At 35.6% G+C, this 14,537-nt stretch overlaps 1 protein-coding gene and 2 long non-coding RNA genes across 3 annotated transcripts in view; all 3 read right to left on the bottom strand.

Moving 5' to 3' along the window:
* Nucleotides 1-14,537, bottom strand: part of LOC101266665 (N-terminal acetyltransferase B complex auxiliary subunit NAA25) — a 48,385-nt gene that overhangs the window by 17,957 nt on the left and 15,891 nt on the right. Inside the window, exons 10-11 of the mRNA XM_004247002.5 lie at nucleotides 11,043-11,173; nucleotides 9,391-9,467 (exon numbers count right to left, since the gene is read on the bottom strand). Of these exons, the coding sequence (XP_004247050.1) occupies nucleotides 9,391-9,467; nucleotides 11,043-11,173 (208 nt within the window). The remainder of the gene's footprint in view (nucleotides 1-9,390; nucleotides 9,468-11,042; nucleotides 11,174-14,537) is intronic.
* On the bottom strand, nucleotides 11,569-12,079 carry LOC138338334 (uncharacterized). Its single transcript, XR_011211802.1, has 2 exons — nucleotides 11,947-12,079; nucleotides 11,569-11,729 (listed from the first exon to the last, which is right to left on the bottom strand). It is a non-coding gene; the product is annotated as an uncharacterized lncRNA (long non-coding RNA).
* LOC138338335 (uncharacterized) lies at nucleotides 12,267-13,559 on the bottom strand. Its single transcript, XR_011211803.1, has 2 exons — nucleotides 13,470-13,559; nucleotides 12,267-12,465 (listed from the first exon to the last, which is right to left on the bottom strand). It is a non-coding gene; the product is annotated as an uncharacterized lncRNA (long non-coding RNA).

Below are 14,537 nucleotides of genomic sequence, written 5' to 3'. Positions count from 1 at the left end.
TTTTCTTTAGTATATTGGAGTTCAAATGGGTCGAGCCTTGATTCACACTAGAGCTTTTGAGCATTTGGAACAATGTGGGGAGGAGAAACACTGAAGAGGACTGGTGGGGAGATAATTCCTACTTGTATTTAATTGATAGTTTGGAAAGAGAGGAAAACAAAACGCTTTGAAATACAAGCAATGTCATCCCAACGTTTATAATAAATTGTCTTGTTTATTCTTCTTTTGGTGAAAGCAGAATTTATGGAGGAAAATAGGAGAATTGGTAGAATTGGCACTGCATAAGCTTGAAATTTTTTTGGATAAGAGATCCCTTATACTATTGAATATTTGTAAGTTTGACAACTCAATATCTTTTTGGAAGCTAAATTTTGTTTATATCAATAAAAATGGTTACTAATCCAAGAAAAAGAACCTAAGATCATTTTTGGGAAAAAGATTTGAAATATATCTGAACTTTGACCGAAATTGTTGTAACAATCCCAAATTTTGGGCAGGACCTATTACCACCCTTTACTATTTTATAGTGTATTTTAAAGATATATAAGTGTCTATGAGGACATCATAAATATTGCAGCATTATAAATAGTAACTTCACCACGTGGCACATATATATCTTTAAAATACATTATTAAATCGTGCAGGGGGTAATAGGTCCTCCTAAAGTTTCATATAAGTCTATCACACGCTTTTGCAACTCTCCATTCCAATTACATGACACACTTTCCTTTTTAGAGAGTCCTTTAATGTTCAATGTCATTCCATTTCCATAAAACTTGGAGTACTTTCAACAATGTGATTCATTAAACTATCCAAGTGTTAACTTTGGGTATAATGTTTTCTCAAGGGGTGTCTATTGGGCGGCTTAGGCTGAATTTGGAAATGACAAAATGGATTGAGTTAATAAATGGGCGGATCACTAATACGCTTAAATATTATTGGGATGAAGCAGTTTGGACTGAAATGAGATTTAAAAGGGGGTCATAATCCAACCCACCAAATTTCTTTTTTTGAGAAGGTAACATTGTGTATATTCATTGAAACCAGTGCTTGGGTTGCACTAAACCATATTTACAGCTGGTAAAAAAATAAAAAAACTGAATTTGAATCCTAACAGTAATCTAGGATATCTATAATGGATTTAGTGTCCTCTAAATACATTTGCTTACACCAGAAACAAAAAATCCTACTACAATTTAGTTTAATCTTTTGGAGATCACAATTCTTCCTCTCAAAACATCTAGCATTTCTTTCTTTCCAAACAGTCCACCAAATAAAGGCTGGGACAATCCTCCATCTATCTCTATCTGCAGCTCCCACCCCTACTTCTCCCCAATTGTATAAAAGATGTGTGATTCTGTTAGGCATAGCCCAAGCAAAACCTCGGAGACTAATGAAAATCCTTGATAGTTGGGATGTTATTCTGCACTGAAGAAATAGATGATTGACTGTCTCAACCTCTTCCCCACATAAATAGCATTTAGAACACATGGAGAACTTCCTTTTCTTGAGATTTTCATGTGTTAAAATTGCTTCTCTTGACAGAAGCCAAGTGAAACATGACACCTTGGAAGGGATTTTAGGTTTCCAAATGTGCTTCCAAGGCCAAAGAAGAAGGTTGTTTTCCATCTTGATTCAGCAACTTATATGCAGAGTTAACCTTGAATGTGCCTTTGTTAATTCTGCTCCACCATAATCTATCATGTTCATCCCTTGTTCCTGTAAAAGTTCCAAACCTACCAAAAAAATCAATCACAGTCCCAATTTCCCAATCATTGAAATTCCTTCTAAATTGGAAATTCCATCCATGTTGTGTCATAACCTCAGCTACACTCAGTTGTTTATTCACTGCCAAGTCATGCATCTCTGGAAAGATACTCTTCACGCTAAAGTTGCCCAACCATTTATCCTCCCAAAATGAAGTCTTAATGTCATTTCCTACCCAGATGGTCGTATTGATCTTCAAGAGAGGCCACAAGATTCTGATGGACTTCCATAGGCTTACCCTATATAGTGTAAGTACCTCCTTTGTCATCCACTTGTACTCTTCTCCATATTTTGCTTGAATCACTTTTCGAAGTATGGTTGAGGCTCTTGAGAATACCTCCATAACCACTTTAGTCTAAGGGCTTTGCTGTGCTTTTTCAAATTCCTTACTCCAAGACCCCCATGTTTCTTCCACCAGAGAACCTTGTTCCACTTGACTAAATGTTTGATAGTGGAATCATTTTCCTCTGTCCCTATCCATAAGAAATCCCTCCTAATTTTATCAAGTATTTGTATCACCCCGTTAGGAATAGGGAAGATGGACATCATGTAAGTAGGTAAGGCATCCAAAACTAAATGAGAGCGACTCTACCTCCCAAGGAGATATATTGAGATTTCAATCTAGTAAGCTTTTTCTCACACTTTTCAATCCCTGGGTTCCAAATGTTCAAAGACTTCGATTTGGCTCCTAAGGGCGTGCCCAGATAGATGGTAGGCAAAGAACCTACTTCCCCTCCCAAAATCCAAGGCAGTTCCTCCATATTAGAAACATTATTAATAGGATACAACTGACTCTTTCTCCAGTTGATATAACCAATAGTTGTCCCACATTAGCATCACAAAATATTAAGGTGTCATCTGCATACTGTAAATGAGGATTTCTATGTTGCCATTTGATATTGAGGTTTGAGTTGTGACTACCTCAAAACCCCTGAGGAATTCGTTTGATATGTTATTTAGGCCCTCCATAACAATGATAAAAAGGAAAGGAGATAGGGGATCTCCCTGCCTCAGTCCCCTTTGAGCGGTGCACTATTTATAAGGACTGAGAATCTGACACTAGAGATGCAATACTTGATCCACTGAATCCACCTCCTTCCAAACCCATACATGCAAACATCTTCAGTAAAAACTTCCAGTTCACATGGTTATATGCCTTTTCTATGTCCAGTTTGCACAAAATTCCTGCCTTTCATTGGGTAATTCTTGAATCTACTACTTCGTTAGCAATTAGAATAGCATCCATTATTTGTCGATTTTTAATGAATGTCATCTGTTGAGCATCCACTTGCTTGTCAACCACTTTCTTCAGCCTTTCAGTCAGCACTTTGGATAACAACTTATATACACTTACGATGAGTTGATGGGCCTAAAGTCTCTCAGTTCCTTGGCACCATTCTTCTTTGGGATCAAAGCAATGTAGGTGGCATTAAAGCCCTTCTCAAAGATATTGCGAGAATGGAAATTCTTAAAGGTAACCATGATATCCTTCTTCACTACATTCCAACACTTGATAAAAATAAACCATTGTGTAACCATCTGGACCAGGAGCTTTGTCCATGGCACACATCTTCAGACATGCTAGTACTTCTTGCTCCTCAAACTCCCTTTGTAACAGTTCATTTTCAGCTTCAGTGACCATCGGACAGTTGATTAGGTTGCTGGAAGGTCTTCTATATGAGGTTTCTGAAAAAAGCTTATGATAAAAACCAAATCTCCCCTTTAATTCTCTCTGGATCCTTCACTATTTCATCTTGAATTATCAGTTAATCAATGTTGTTGCATCTTTTGCGTGCATTGGCCACTTTGTGGAAATACTTGGTATTTTTGTCCCCCTCTTTCAGCCACAAAGCTCTTGATCTTTGTCTCCATGCTACTCTTTATTTTTAAGATGTTCTTCATAGTTCATAATCAAAGATCCCTTCACTGTTGATTCTTCTTCTGTTAGGACGCTATTTTCCATTAGCGCATCCAGCCTTAGGATTTGGACCTTTTGTAACCCAAGGTTGCCCAAGCTGGTTCTACTCCACTCCTTCAGTTTGCCTTTTAGGGGCTTGAGCTAACACCCAAGGATATAATCAAGCTTACCAATGAATACAAAAGACTCCCACCATTCTCTAATTTTTTCCACAAAACCCTCCGTGTTGAGCCACCAATTATCAAACTTGAAATAGGATTTGTTTTGCTCCCAAGCTCCACATTGTAGAGCAATGAGACTGCGATCTGAGCACAATCTCTATAACACCACTTGTTGAATTCTGCTAATGTTGGCATCCTACTACTGGGTTTTACAATTGAAGATTAAATTTGATCTTCTCCCACCTCCACTCCCTCTTACGATTTGTTCTGCCATGTTCCTATTTGGAAATACGAAGAGGAACATGTTGTTGGCCATCTCGTAAATGTTGATCCCAAACACTCCTTTCCAAGAGACTGCAATCCATATCCTGAGGTCTAATAAAGAGGGAAGTTGTGTTTCTCCCTCATCAAAAGAGCCCACAATGCACCTCTTGAAAAGTCCAGTGTCTCTTGCCCCTAGTGTCTATGTATCTTGAAAGTTTCCTTCCCTGTACGAGATCTTAGTCTCACCCGAAGTGTTTGATCTCCATTTGCTTTCCCCACCTTATGTGGCATAAGAGAGGTCCTTCTTAAAAAGTTTGGGTTGTACTGCATTCTTCAGTTGGTGAGAGCATTGAATGAACCTCTTTATCTTAGAGGCTATCTCAATGTTTTGGGAGGGGAGAAGCAGAAAAAAGCGACGAGGGCTTGCTTCACAGAAGCGAGAAGCGTGAAGCAAAGCGCGCGCTTTTTTTTTTTTTTTAAAAAAAAGTGACATTTAGTATAAAAATAAAAAAATATTAAATAACTAAATAGAGGTAATATAGTCTTAGATTAAAAGAAAATAGATAGTAAATAATACTCATTAGTCATAACATATAAAGCAAAAAATCAAAAATATAATTAAATCACAAAGACTCAAACTCCTATTCTTCAACAAGATCCTCAAACTCTTCAAGTGCCATAACCAAGGGCTATAATTGGTAATCATCTTCTTCATCATCAGAAAAGTAAAAAAAAAACTGCCAGCATACACACTGATCACAAAATAAAAACGAAAAAAAAACAAAAGAATTGAAAACAAAAACAAAGGAGGCAGACAGTAATTGTGAACACAAACAGAGCAGATCGCAGTAGAGATGAAGAAAAGAAGAAGAAAAAACTACAACAATCGCATCATGAAGAGAAAAGAAACTCACAGAGATGAAGCTAAGGCGAAGATTATATATTTCAGGAGAAAAGGAACTCACACAGATGAACTAATAAACATCGATTAAAACTTACCTGCAATCCGGTCGAGGTATGAAGAGAGACAAAGTCTCAGTCGTGGTCATGAAGAGAGAAGAAGCGAAAGAAGAGTCGTGAAAGAAAAAATTAAGTTATATTGTATATTTCAGATTATTTTTAAAAAAAAACTAATTTTTTTTTAAAAACCCTAATTGTCGCTTTTTTTTATAAAAAGCACACTTTATTGCGCTTTTGCCTTAGTGTAGCTTCTCACTTCTTTATCTGAAGCGAGCGCCTTTTTCAGATCGCATCGCCTCACGAGAAAGAAGGGCACTGGTGTCGCCTCGATTTGAAGCGCGCTTTTCACAACACTTGGCTATCTCATCCCACCAAGCATCTATAGCTAACACTAGAAGTATTATAACTACTCTTTCCCAACCAGCAAGAGATAAAATGTTCAAGAATCTACCGTACTCATTCACTTTCCTAGTGCAGAAAGTCCCAGTGAATTTTTCTTTGTATTTCCATCTTTTGATTCCTCTTTCTCTATCCTTGGGTGCTTCCTTGAGGACTGTGCAGAGCCATTTCATGATTTTCGCACTCATGGAAGACCTTCTCATCAGTTTGCGGCTTCTCTCGACCCATTCAAACCAAATGTCTCTCCCTACTGTCCATCTTATTATATCGAAAGACTTGAAGCCTACATTGAAATATATCATGTTTTAAACCTTCACGGATTAAGAGAGGAAGAGCTCTGCTAGTGAAAGAAGAAAATAATGGGGGGGAAAAACGAGTTTGGTGAAAAGGCTACCACAAAATGTGGGAGTTGAGAGTAGGAAGAAAGGACATTTCCGGCAAGGAGTTGCTGGAAAGAGAGTTTTCTCTCTCCTATAAAGTAAGGGAAAAGGAGTATTGGGAGTAGTGCCAGGGAGGAGTTACTATATTCCTCAATAAGCTCATTATCTGCACTCCAAACTACCAATTTTTACTAAGTTTTAAATTCAATCTGAGTTTCCTTATAATTTGTTGACTACCTAATATGAATTTTACCCTTATATTATGATTATTAAAAACATATCAAATAAAAAAATTTAGACAAAATGTCTCATGGGCTAACTTGTGTTAACTCTACTTTTATGCGGCACTCGTGTCGGATTTTGCAAATATAAACTACTTTTGGCAAATCTGACACGCACCCCTTTGACCTTTTTGAAGTGTCCAAACTATTTAGCTCATGGATAATTTGGTTGCATATCAACCATGGGTTGAACTACATGTTTCAAAAATGAGCCCAATCAATAAAATAAGTGGTTTATTAACCCATTCAAACATAATAAGGTAGTATGTTCTTATGTGACACTATGGCTTTTTCCTAAGTTGCTCAAACTGGAGTGCGAAAGCTCGATACGGGTGCGGATCTAGAGGTTAGTTTCATCAAGATTTAATTTTGAAGATTTGGGGATATGGATCTGTGCGTGGAAATACGTGTGGAGATTCTCCTATATATAATTTATCTATCTAAAGATAGAGATATAAAACCTAAATTATGAGATATTATGTGGAGAACTTGAGAATCTTGGAAGGACATTCAAGGAAAATGAGTGCATAGAAATTTTTATATTAAAGGTATTCCACTTTCTTCAATTTCACCTTAGCTTTTGTATGGGTTATACAAATCATTATAGATGTCTACACTCTCTCCATAGATTTTGGTCAAAGTACCCAAAATCGATTGACCAAATTGGACACACATCACACACTCGCACCCATGTTGTGTCGACACGGATGTGGCACCAAAAGTGAAGAGTTCCAGCAACTTAGGTTTTCTCCATAACACTAGCTTCTCAACCATTGCTTTTATATTATTTTCTACTATAATTGAAGTCATAGTTTTAATCTTAGTTTTAATCCAGTAGTTTTAAATAATACAATTGATTTCTTAGCACTTTTATTGAAATTTGGGAATTTTATTCTCGAATCTCACGTATCTTTCAAATTTTGTCTTTAATTTTAATAATTTTGATTGCGCATTATTATTTTGTTAATTCTAGTGACCCGATTCTTCTCAACAACACAGTTATCCAACATAAGTAGCATAGATGGTCCTAGGGAAAACCACTCTTTTGACACCGTTCACATCACAAAAAGATACAAAACAACCCAGCCCATTCACATGCATCTCATAAAGTTTGACCATTCTATTGTATATGTAAAAAGATATTCAAGAGTAATATTCTGCTGGCCAATGGAAAACATAGACCAGCAAAAATGTGCATAAAGCTAAAGTTACTCATTAGACCTCATGACCTGCTTATAGTATCAATTACTCACATGTACATGCATGTGTGTATATATTGTAGATTTGATACAGCTTCAACAAATATTATGGTCCATACGTCTGCTTGTTGATTACTGCACGCTAAATTTAGTTTAATGCAACAAAATTATCCTTTGGCTAACATATCTGTGACTTTTGTATCTCTGTGAATGTAAGACCATTACCAAATCTCTCAAATCTAATAGACACTATTGTTAAAATATGAATAGGTATATAGAATTCTACGTAAATTAGAAATAGGAATAGCGATAGTAATAGGAATAATATATAATTTCCTACTTGGTCAAAAATATTGTTTTAGTATCTATAAATAGGGTCTCTATGAAATAATGTAGATACAAAATTCAATAATATTTTTCTCCAATATTTCTCACATGGCATCAGAGCCTCTACGATCTTGGTAGAGAATCAAAGAGCTTTCGTTGTCAGCGGGTGGCTACTACCCATATATACCGCCCGTCTGGCCAACAATTATGTTAGCAAAAGTTGGGTCACCATATATCTTTCAGGTGACTATTTTCTCATGCCTAATATTGTAGCACAGTGTCATCATTTCGGCGATTATTTTTCATATTTAGTTTGTGTAGAATCGTGTCATCTTTCTGGTGACTTTTTTCATATTTAATTTTTGTAGCACTGTTTCGTCATTCCACTGACTACTTTCTTATACAATTTGTGTAGCACCGTGCCCTCATTCTGGTGACTACAGTCTCATATCCGATTTGTATAGCACATTGCATCTTTTTAGTGACTACTTCTTTATACATGATTTGTGTAACATCAATTTTTCTGATGACTAATTTCTTATTCGTGGAGGGGTCGTGTCATCATTCCGCCTACCCATATAATTTCTCATCTTCGGTAGGGGCTTGTCATCAATTTGACTTTGCCCATATAATTTCCTTTTTTCAATAGGGTTGTGTCGTCAATCCGGCTCTACCCAAATAATTTTTATTATTCAGTACGGTCGTGCCATCATTTTGACCCTACCCATATAATTTTTTCTTTTTCAGTAGGGTCATGCCATCATTTCGAGTTTCTGACCCAACCCATATACTTTTATTTCTCATATTATGACCACTTTCGGTCATCAAAACTAATACTCCGATGTATGAACATGTTTCAGTCCATTTTTTAGTGACTTTCTTGTTTTTTTAGGAACAACTAACTGAAGTGACTTTCTTGTTTAATATCGTTTATCTATTGATTTCCAAGATGATCCATATATTCATACCATATTTTGAGCACTTTTTGGCGATTGTGCATGGTAAATAAGTCTATATGGAGCAACCACAAAATTTTGTTGCTCAATGGAAGTTTAGTAGCCTTATATGTTGATTGTGTAAGTCACTCTATGGTCTGAAATAGTCTTTTGTAGCTTGGTTTGGAAAGTTCACACCGTGATTTAGGAATTAATCACTTTGTACTTTATTGACATTTTGCATCAAGTCCAATATTGTATGAGAAGACTAAGCACGTTGACATTGACTATCACTTTTGTGAAGTCAAGTGATCAACTTGCACATATCTCACCAAGCACCTCGTCTTTCCTCACCTTAATTACATTTGAAACAAGCTATGTACATATGGCTTGTATGCACCAGCTTGAAGGGTAGAAAGGAATAGTAATTGTAGTCGGAATAAGAATGATATATTGCTTCCTACTTGGTCAAAGATTGTATTTTAGTGTATATAAATAGGATCTCTATGTAATAATGTAGATAGACAATTCAATAATATTCTTCCCCAATATTTCTCAGTGTCTTGGAGCGGCAACAAGTGCATGCTGTGCAAGACATGACCCTCAAAATTAGAATGAAAATCAAGAACTGGATCCATCAGTCAAGTCTACCATATTAAGGACATTTTATGTAAGTCATCCATCAGTTAACATGGTTTTGCTCTTTTGCACATTCAAGAAAGGCATAAATCTGAACAATGGGTTATTGAATAAGGAATGTGCTAAATTAGAAGCCATATAAGAATTTAAACTGTCTAACCTTCTTACTGTCAAACCAAATTCCAAGATCATAACTGATTCAACCAGATACCCGATGTGCCTAGTCCGCCAAAAGAGCTACAGCCAGGGTAAGAAGTTTAATCAGCTAGACAGTTACACAAAGAAAATATAATGAGACTTCTCCTTGTTATGTCAATGGAAAGTAAGATATTGACTCAAACAATTGGAAATTATGAAAAAACAAATCAGCTTATAGTAAAAAGATAAACAAAGCTAAAAGCAACCACTAAAAAGACTCAATGACAGTAAAGGCAATCTCCCAAATATGCTTTTGAAAGCACTTCTGCCAAGAAGGACTAACAGAGAAGCTCATGCGGGGAACCGTAGATTGTTTTGGGATAATCCAATTGAAAAGTGCTCTGGTCATTACTAGAGATACAGTTTTGTTTATCCCATCTTTTCAAAAGTGATTGAGTGTCAAATTAAGAAAAAAAAACATCTACGTATTCACATTACATTTCATATAATTTAAACAGATAACTTATCTTAAATAATTATTATAAAAACTTAAGTAAGCTTTTGATTTTACTTAATTAAAATGTAAAAACAAAATTGCAAATACATAAAAAAACAATATAAACTATACTTAAGTCAAAGTAACTTGCGTGGTTTTGAAAACCAGCCCTTGTAAGAACTTTCCTCGACTTAACACCTCTCTTTGGCAAAAAAAGCATGCATAGACACATAGTAAATCGACCATTAGTCATGCTTGTGTGGCATATATTTAGATATATGACAAAAGTGTGTCAATTACATTTGTAAGGAGCATGGATGTAATGACAAGAAAGAAATTAGAAGACAAGATAAATGTGTGTGACCTCTCTAACTGTTTAAACTTTTATATGATATTGAGATCATTATTGAATAAAATTTCCATGAGCTTAGCTCATCAAAAAGAATCAAAGCCTGCACACTAGAGACATTGAAGACATAATCGAGTAAAATAATAAGTTTTCTCTCGCTAACAACTTAGTCTTTTAGATAAAATAGTCACACACAAGATTTGGTCTTTAATTACTAGAAATCCATTCAAAGGAACATCTTGTAAAATAGAAACTATTAGACATAATATGGTGCATTTTGAAGCTGCAGCTCTACATAATTTATTTTGATGAAGTAATAGATTTCATTAAAGGCATCACGAAAATGCAAATAGTACACAAAAGAGTGCGATCAAAAGTGGGTGTATTGGCTCCATTACAGTGAGTCCTATACTAAAGATAAGGAGCTAACAAAATCCAAAAAGTTGTCAAAGGAGTTTATAGGGGACAAATAACTCCAGCTATTCAACAAATTAAGACACTTGAGTTTGTTTGAATTGGCTTAAGAAAAGTAGCTTTTAAGTCAAACTTAAATGACTTTTATGTCAAAAAATAAGAAGTATGGGAGGCCTACGTTTGATTTTTAACTTATTTGAAGTCATTTTAAACTTATTTTTAGTTTTTTTAACCTTGTCAAACACTTCCTAACTTATTTTAAGTTATTTTTGAATTATTTTATGTTAATTTTTCTATTTGTCAAACACTTGCAGAAGTCAAAAGCGGTCCCTGATGGCTTTCGAGTCACACATAATTGTGATTGTAATAATACATAATGAAAGAGTACTATAATACCATATGGAAAAATACAAACCTGTACCAACAAGTTACATGCCATGGACAAAAGATCTTCACCATACATACTCTCTTGAGCATCCAATTCTTTTGATAGAGGGAGATTTTCACAGAACATTTGTGTCATTTTAACAGCTGTTGTCTCCAGCTCTAAAAAAGAAAATGGCAATACATTAGGAGAACAATCATGCTTGAACAAAAGCAATATGCAACTTATGCACCAAACATAGGCTGCGCAATAGATGTCATCTTCCTTAAAAAGGACTAAAGTTCATGAAATGATATAATGACCTGAGATGTTAAAGCTTCTTGCATTATTAGCGACACATAATGATAGGCCACAAAACAATAGATATTCGAGATAAATAGGCCTCACTCAACAACAAGTTACAAAAAATAATGTTTGCAACTCTATAGAGTTTTCTATAACGTGGTCATTGATTTTATTAAAGGAAAAAAGTACGAAAAATCATTAAAGTACTTAGTGAAGTACATGTATACAAACAATCTGCACTATAGGCTAGCACCAGTTTGGAACTTCTTCATTCTTTTTTTTCTCTCTACAGATTGTCCACCAGATGGAGCAGGAACAATTCTCGTCTGCTTCTGTCTTTTTGTATTTTGCTTGCAGACCTGCTTCCTTCCCAGCTTTTGAGTGCCTCTGAAACCTTAATGGCATATCTTGTCGTGTAAATTGTCGTGTAACCTTGCAGTAATGTAGAAATAGATGATTAAATGTATCAATCTTTTCCCCACAAGAAACAACTGGAGCATAAAGTGATCCCTGTGTAAGGACTGCTTCCTCAGCAAAAAGTCACAAAACAAGCTACTTTGTGTAGTATTTTATTTTTCTAAATGAGCATCCAAGGCCAATAGTAGAGTTGTTTATTGGAATGGTTCATCATTATGTAAGTTCCACTAACCTTGAAGGAACAGTTGTTACTGCTCAGCCACCATCAAGGATCTTCTCCTATCTAAAGCCCACAGAATTGTTCAATTGTGATAAAAAAAAAAGTTGAGCCACTGCTTTCCAATTGCCAAAGATAAGGCTCCTACCTTGAGTTGTCCACAATTCTACAATAGTTATTTACAAACTTGCCAATCATCCTTCCAGAAAAGAGTTTTTCCCCATTTAGTACTTCGATCTTGGTATTGGTTTTGAAGTCACTCCACAAGTTTCTGATGGATATCCACAAGCTCACCCCATAGCTGTAGTAACCTCTTTAAAAATGTCTTCCTCATATTTTGTTTACTGATTTTCCCCCACAATAACAGGTTGTCAGTAGTGAGCTTCCATAACCATTTCTTTCGTTGTGCCCTACTCAACTTCAAGTTTTTAATTCCTAATCCCCCATATCTCTTTCCAACTGTCAGTGCCTTCCAATTTACCAGATGGTATCCTTTCCATTCTCTATCCCCTTGAAAGTTGCCACAAAAAGTTCCTAGTTGTGATAAATATAAGAGAAAAATATTATTGGAAAGTGTATCTACATCATTACAGTGAGCCCTATTTATAGACACTACTCCCTCCGTCCATTTTATGTGGCACTTTTCGGATTTCGAGATTCAAACAAGTCTATCTTTGACCATAAATTGTTCATAGATCTATTAAACATTTTGAATTATCAATTTATTATTATTTATAGTACTTTTTATGTAGTTTATAAATATATAAATATCCTTTAAAAAAGTGAAGATTCTATGCACAAATTCCCGGTCAATCTTAAATTGATTATCTCCAAAAACGAAAAGTGTAGCATAAATTGGGATAGAGGGAGTATATTATAATATATAATATTCATGTTCTTGTTCTAATTCTAACACTCCTGCTTAAGCTAGTGCATATAAGACATACAAGTGTGTTATAGATGTAACTAATACGAGGAACAATGAGGAACTTGGTGAAGACACTGCAAGTTGATCACTCGACTTCAGAAATTTTGAAACAATATCTCCTAAGGCATCTTTTCGGGCATCTTTTCTCTGACAAAGTGACAATCAATTACAATGTACTTAATCCTCTCATGAAATATTGAATTTGATGTGATATGAAGTCTTGCTTGGTTATCACGCACAAGTTCCATCTAATTGATTTCTCCAAATTTTAGTTCTCTAATTCTCTCAACAACAATTTAATCCAAATTGCTGACAAGTTGCTACAGTCATTGCTCGATTTTTCAGCTTCTACACTAGATTGAGCAACTCCACTCTGTTTCTCTCTCTTCTAGGACACAAAATTGCCTCATACTAAGACACAGACACTACTCAACGTCTGCATATCCAAAGATAAGTTTGTGGCCTCGATCCTCAAAGTGTAGTCCATTACCTACATCCCAATGACTATCACTGGAGGTAGTCATAAAATGACTTACAACACTCATAAGAAAAGAAATGGCAGGACTAGTTACTGTAAAAATAATTGAAATTTTCATCTAGTCGTCTATACCTTCTAGGATCAATGAACGGCTCCCCCCTATCTTGAAAAGAGTTTAGCATTAAATCCATAAAAGTGTCAATGGGCCTACATCCCACCATTTTTGTCTCCTCAAGAATGTCGAAGGCATACTTGCATTGCGCAATAACTTACTTGATCTGGGCTGAACAACCTCAATACTAGAAAATACTTCAATTTGCCAAATTTCTTTAATCTGAAAAAGCTAAACGAGACGTTGCTTCAGATTAGCAATATTATCCTGATCATTGTCGATGATAACAATATACTCAACATCAACCACCAAATAAATACTCATAATTGTTGTAGAATGTCGACAAAACTCAAAGTGATCAACTCTAATACGACTCCTAAACTCCTAAGTTACTATGTTGAACTTTTCAAACCAAGCTCGAGAAGACCATTTCAAACTATAGAATGACCTGTGCAATAGATATACAAGGCTACTAGACTCCCATGAGCAACAAAACTAGGTGGTTGTTTCACATACACTTCTTGAAGATTACCATGGAAAAGCATTCTAATGTCATACTGATGAGGAGGCCAATGGCGTATGGCAAGCCATGTATAGAAAAAGGCGAACAAATGTTATTATAGCCATGGAAGAGAAAGAATCACTGTAATGCAGTCAATATGAGAGTACCCTTTGGCAAAAGTGCATTTGAAACTAAACACTACTGAAAAACTCAAATCAGCTCAAAGTGCTTGAAATCTAATCTAAAATATATGAACCATATCAAAATCAAGAGGCTAGTTGATATTGAACAAGAAAGTTGCACGCACCAGCCCATAAAGCTGAAGCAATCGCCGGAACCCTAGATCTAGTTATGCATAAGGGATTGTGAGGGATCTACGAATGGCAATGCTACTTACACTTTGGTCATCAGAGATGGTTGGACCTTGTACTGGTGTTGGATTTTGCACACCAACAAAAACAAAGATAGGTGTGAGTAGTCATCAAAATGTAAACAATGATTGTAGAGTTCACTTGGATGATGTACCACAATAGTTCAAACAAGTGGCCTAAAAAAGGCTAACACACTCGGCACATGGTGTAGATCT

This window comes from Solanum lycopersicum, chromosome 9 (genome assembly GCF_036512215.1).
Source record: "Solanum lycopersicum chromosome 9, SLM_r2.1".
Lineage (NCBI taxonomy): Eukaryota > Viridiplantae > Streptophyta > Magnoliopsida > Solanales > Solanaceae > Solanum > Solanum lycopersicum.
This window is presented reverse-complemented; position numbering and strand designations above follow the sequence as displayed.